The 6,191-nt window shown below is 33.7% G+C and overlaps 1 protein-coding gene across 6 annotated transcripts; it reads left to right on the forward strand.

The window, feature by feature from the left end:
* The first annotated feature begins 2,002 nt into the window (after nucleotides 1-2,002).
* LOC101494474 (splicing factor U2af small subunit B) lies at nucleotides 2,003-5,283 on the forward strand. Of its 6 annotated transcripts, none has more exons than XM_073367656.1 (3): nucleotides 2,003-3,150; nucleotides 4,360-4,443; nucleotides 4,907-5,283. In XM_073367656.1, the coding sequence occupies exon 1, from the start codon at nucleotides 2,188-2,190 to the stop codon at nucleotides 3,022-3,024; it is 837 nt and encodes a 278-aa protein (XP_073223757.1). In that variant the 5' UTR covers nucleotides 2,003-2,187; the 3' UTR covers nucleotides 3,025-3,150; nucleotides 4,360-4,443; nucleotides 4,907-5,283. The 6 variants fall into 6 exon arrangements, with proteins under 6 accessions (XP_073223757.1, XP_073223755.1, XP_073223754.1 ...); XM_073367654.1 differs by having other exon boundaries at nucleotides 2,003-3,145; XM_073367653.1 differs by lacking the exon at nucleotides 4,907-5,283 and adding an exon at nucleotides 3,508-3,673 and having other exon boundaries at nucleotides 4,360-4,456.
* The last annotated feature ends 908 nt before the right edge of the window (nucleotides 5,284-6,191 follow it).

A 6,191-nucleotide genomic window follows, 5' to 3' on the forward strand; every position in this document is an offset into this window, starting at 1 on the left:
CAAAGACAAACTAAAACTCAATTTGACATAAACTCAATTTTAGATGTATGAACAAGAGTTTTGTACAAAAACTTGGCATCTGGTCTATGACACAAAACTAAGTCCAATAAACTAGAATTGTTCGTTGGTGATCCAAGGTGCAATAGTTCCAACTGATAAAACTGACCTACCCATTAAAAATGTTTGGATAGATGTAAATGTTTCAACAATTGCACTATATTGAGAATCTATATGCACTCCTCCCAACCAGACCTCCTTCTTTCTTTGTCCAAGCCATATCACCATTCTCTTGTCATAATTGATATGATTTGTGAAATCCTCAGCCTGTAACCGCAAAATTACGTAAAATAACATAATTTTTTTCTCTAAGAAGATAAAAAAAATTATTTCTTAATTTATAAAATACAAATCCTTGTCATCTTGTAGTGAGTATCAAGTTAAACATAAAAATCTTGAATTACAAAACTACCCTTTATAAAAATCTTGAATTATAAAACTACCATGTACTCTATGTCGTTTGGTTAAAGCCTGATCTAACTCAATCTTAAGGACTACAAGTCTTTAGTCTTGTGTTAAATAACACTACTTCATAAAATTATTTTCATCATAGCATATATGAAATGTTGAGTGTATGATGAGAATCACATCTTTACATAACGCTACTTCATAAAATCATTTTCACCATAGCATATATGAAATGTTGATTGTATGATGAGAATCACATCTTTACATAACGCTACTTCATAAAATCATTTTCACCATAGCATATATGAAATGTTGATTGTATGATGAGAATCACATCGTTACATAACGCTACTTCATAAAATCATTTTCACCATAGCATATATGAAATGTTGATTGTATGATGAGAATTATAGTTCAAATTTATAACAAAAGCAAAAATATTGTGATAGGTGTGCATGCAACAAACACAATTATTTAATTAGTTTGTCTTTTTTTTTTTTTTTTTTTTTTTTTTCTGTCATCTCATGATTATGTTTTTCACAAATTATAATAAGTTTTCAAGCAGTAAAGCACAAAAGATAACTATGCAATCTAAATAGATACTCACATTTTATGAATCTCGTGTCTTGACGTTTAATCACCTTCTTATATTCTTTATACACATCACCCTTTCATATGCCAATACATATTATTTTCTCCTACTTGACTCATGATCTAACTTAACAATAACAAACTCTAACTTGACTATTTCATCTCGAACCCACTTCAATAGATCGTCTCTAACTAGATCTAAATTTCTTATGAGTAGTGATGTTTTTAGTAAAATCGAGATAATTGACAACTATTCAAAAATATCATGTTTCAAATCATTAGGGGGATCAACCATGTCTGAAAATTGTACAATAATTATAAAAAAATGGTCTAGTGCAATAAATATATAGTTTGAATTGGCTAATTCAAACATTATTTTTAAGTAGTAAACCATAATCTAGATTGACCAATCCCGCACATATTGATGCAATAACGACCATGTATAGATTGATCAGTCTAAATACATTAATACAACAAATACAATCAATTCAAAATATTCACAATAAGAAACAAATAAATAAAAAATACCATGAAAATGGATTTAGATTCACATTATCTTTTATTTTAGAAGAAAATAATATAGATAGAATCAGTAGATAATATGATTAAGTAAGGAAACCAAAATTTCGTAAAAACTAAGAGAGTAAGAATAATGTAGAAGATTATGTTTTCAAATTATAAGTTTTATTTAAAAATATCACATCTAGAATGACTCTTTCAAACAAATTTTGTTATGTCACCTTGTAAGAGTAAAATTGAAAAAATAAAAATAAAAAATTTAAAAAAATTGAAGCAGAAGAACTCTTTTCAAACTTATCTTCGACTGGACTTTTAAAGGTTATTTAAAAGAAAGAAAAAAAAACTTAATTTTTAGGTTTCTTACAAGAAAAACTTAATTTTCAATTAAAAAAATATTATGTGGAGTTTGGTCAATTAAAAAAAAAAATTGAAACATTGATGCCATCCAAACCAGAATATTTAGCAAGAACTTCGTATTAAGGTAGCAACAGTCACAGCTCACCGCAGTTAACTTCTCATCCATTCAAAATTTAGCCATAAACAAACAAATAGACCTCCACATAATCAGATCCAATCCTTTCTTTCTTCCCCAATCCGATCCGATCCAATCCAATGGCGGAACATCTAGCATCAATATTCGGCACAGAAAAAGACAGAGTAAACTGTCCATTCTACTTTAAGATCGGCGCGTGCAGACACGGCGACCGTTGCTCGCGTCTCCACAACAGACCAACGATTTCCCCAACCCTCCTCCTCTCCAACATGTACCAACGTCCTGACATCATAACCCCCGGCGTCGACCCTAACGGTCAACCCATCGATCCACGTCAGATCCAACAACACTTCGAAGATTTCTACGAAGATATCTTTCTCGAACTTTCGAAATTCGGTTACATCGAAACCCTAAACGTTTGCGATAATCTCGCCGATCACATGATCGGTAATGTTTACGTTCTGTTTCGTGAGGAGGATCACGCTGCGGCCGCTTTGGCTTCGCTGCACGGGAGGTTTTACTCCGGTCGTCCGATTTTAGCTGATTTTTCGCCGGTGACAGATTTTCGTGAAGCCACGTGTCGTCAGTATGAGGAGAATAGTTGTAACCGTGGCGGTTATTGTAATTTTATGCATGTTAAGAAAATTGGTAGGGAGTTGAGGAGGAAATTGTTCGCGTCGCAGCGGAGTAGGAGCAGGAGTCGGAGCAGGAGTAATAGTCCTCGTCGGAGAAGAAGCGGTGATCGTGGAGATCGAGAGAGGCGTGATAGGGATCGAGATTATGAATCTCGTGGAAGAAGAAGTAGTGATAGGGATAGGGATAGGGTTAGGGATAGGGATAGTAGGGATAGGGAGGGAGGGGGGAGGAGGAGAAATGGGAGTTCGGCGAGGGAAGGGAGCGAGGAAAGGCGAGCGAGAATCGAGCAATGGAATAGAGAAAGAGAGGAGAAGCTGTGATGTTTTCTTGTTGATTTTATTTTTTATTTTTTATTTTTCTGCTGTATTCTGAAATTGAGATGTAGGTGAATGAATATATGATGGTGAGTTTTATGGAGCAGTTGGAGAAAAGAAGGGAATGGTAAGGTTTGTGTTTTATGAATGAACCAATTGGTTGAGACTTGAGTAGGAACTTTGATTAAAGTTGAAATTAATTATGTTTCTATTTTGTTTAAATGTGTTTATTGATTGATAGTTAGCAGTTTGCTTATCTGGTGTTTCAATCATGAATGGCAGATGATTAGTTATTTTCTGCTGCTTGATATTATGAGGGATGATTGGTTAGTGAAGTTAGTTTTGTTGATTGAACTTTTGATAAATTCTAGTTGAGACATAGTTATTGTTAGGGGCTTACAATGAATTGTTTTTATTTGTTTTGATATCTGAAATAAGTAAGTTACATGATGTGCCAGCATTCATTTTATGGAGTTTTTCATTTTCCAGAAAATTATTCTATGCAGTCTCTGAGTTCCAGCTCTTCCTACATTGTTGTTGCCCTTGTTATGGCAATTGGGATGGATGGGTGGAATCTTGTGTTTTGATGGAAAATTGGACAAGTTTTGCTAGTAGGATGTGGGGTACTACTTTTCGCTTCTGGGTAGTATGATCGGTAAATTAGGATATCCTCTTCAGACCTGAATTTCAGCTTGTATTCGGTATGCAGTTATGCGGTTAGAGCATTTGGCCGTCTGGGAGTATGGTCCACACAGTTAGAGCAATTGGCCATCGGAGGAGGAATAGGCGGACAAGAAGGCCAAATAATCATAGCCACATAGTCAGATGGCCCAATGCTCTAACTGCACACTGTGTGGCTATGATTATCTGCTAAGCTGTAGCCCCTGTTGTTTTTTTTGACATATCCATATTTTTTACTGCATGAATCTTAAGTGAATAAGTGATAATGGCTGATTTTTCTTCTTCCCTTTTAATGTGCAATCAGTCGGCATCTCTGATATTGTTCCTGGACTGGTTGCTTTTATATTTTGTTTTCTTTCACTCATTTTCATGGTATGAGTAAGATGCCAGAAACATACACATTTTCCTGTGATGTTTGTTCTTTTACCCCCCTCTACTGTTGGTCTTCTCGGTTTTTATTCTTATCTTTACAAATACTTTCAATTATAAGGTTCCTCTATTATGTTTTAAACGAAAAATTCGTTAACTTGTTGTTAGGGTGCTCATGCACAATCACTCAATCTTTAGAAGTTACTTTCTCACATGTGTTCTCTCTTTATTGTCTTTTTTTTATTCCCGTGTATGGTGGCGAGATTTTAAATGCATCTTTTTCTTGTGTAGGCTAGGTGCTAGGGGATTGGTTGTGCAGATGTTCTTCGGATGTAGATTGTAGAAATTGCAATTCAAATTTCAATGATTAAAAAGGTTGGGGTTTTAATGGTTTCCTGTATAACGGCATGTCTCTATCATAAGTTGGTATTATCCAAGTTTTAAATTGTGCTCGCGTCGTGATTCTGTATTGTGGAGAAGCCCTGTCCAATCGCAGTTGCATTATAGTTTCAGAGACATCAAAACCATGATGTTGTGGCTCAAATCGTAGTTGCTGAATTTTTTTAAACACTGATGCTGATTGTTACGAAAGGGCTTCACACAAGATGCAAGAAATGTACTGCTCTTAACTAATACTACCTTTGGTCTTATTTATAAAAAACAAAAACAAAAAACATCAAATCAATATTATTAACTGTTTTAACTTTTTGAAAACAGTTTGAGCATGTAGTATGATTCTTTTTTGGAACTCTAATGATTTTATTAATATTTCTATTATGGGCAGATCCACATGTGAATTTTATAATATACTTTCTTCTTTGTCTTTACGGCATTATAGGTGTATGAATGCTGTTTGAGAGCAATGTTGTTTTCATGAATCCTGTTGCTAAATTTTATACAAATATATTGGGACAACTAAGATGAGCAAGTTCTATTTTTGTTATTTTTTGTCTTTGGATTTCTGCTACATGGCCCATTCTGGTTTTGTTCTCCCTAGAGGCCTAGGCCAACAGCACAACATAGTCTTTGCTATGGATTTATGCTTGTTCCACTTGCTCTAGGCAATGACAGTTTATCAATTGTTCTTCATGCATTACTTAGGAAGGAATTTGGATTATCATAAACTTCATAATATGTGATGCAGCAGTTTATGTTCAGAGCATTAATATGTAATACGATATCGAATTCAGATAGGATATTATCTTGGTTATGACATTCTAACAGCATGTATGTTATCCCCATGATTGCTGAGTGATACCTAACTTTTTTTGTGATGTTAAAATTATTTAGACAGGTTTCTTGAAAAAACAATTTCATGCTTGCATTTATATAAAGGGAAAAAAAGTTTATTTTAAATATCTATCTATCTATTCTAAAAAATGATCCTCACTTTTTTTCTGTCGTTTCTTACCCTGCATCCACTGGTGAATTTTTCATGAGATTTTTAGTAGTCAAAATGGGTAGGCATGTCAATGAAAAAGTACAAAAACTCAATTATGAACGAATTCACACTCAAATGTGAACTAAGTGTGAAGCTGCAAAGACAAAGGCAGATGAATGGGATGCAAATGAACTTCGAATGCTTGAGATGTTGAAGGATGCAGAATAGAAGAATATACAAGCCCACATAATAGAAGGCTAAAATTAATTTGAATACTTAAAAAATCATGAATTTGGATTATCTGCCGTGGATGAAGTATAAGTCAAAAAAAAAAAAAAAAAATCAAATTTTGTGATTTTAACAGATCCATGATTGATTATGATGTAACTATAGTCTTTATTTTTCATTAATTAATTAAATAAGTTGTTTATTTTTGAGAAACCGTATCATAAAATCATAACAGGAAACTCAAAATAGAAATCAAATATTAGATTTCAGATGGATGAGTCAATGGCAGACATGAGTTTGGATTGATGAGTCATTGGTAGAGATTGCAGTGAGTCGAGTCTAGTATTCTATAGTACTTGTGTTTATACCGTTAATTTGAAAAAATATTTACACCCAAACCTATACCAGCTTCAACATAAGTAGTAGAGCTGTCAATTTGACAAGCTCCCTAATTATTGGTTCAGCCCATATGTTTGAGGGGTCAAAAAAATTTATATTTTTGTACCAGGCACCC

This window comes from Cicer arietinum, chromosome 4 (assembly GCF_000331145.2).
Source record: "Cicer arietinum cultivar CDC Frontier isolate Library 1 chromosome 4, Cicar.CDCFrontier_v2.0, whole genome shotgun sequence".
In the NCBI taxonomy this organism is placed as follows: Eukaryota; Viridiplantae; Streptophyta; class Magnoliopsida; order Fabales; family Fabaceae; genus Cicer; species Cicer arietinum.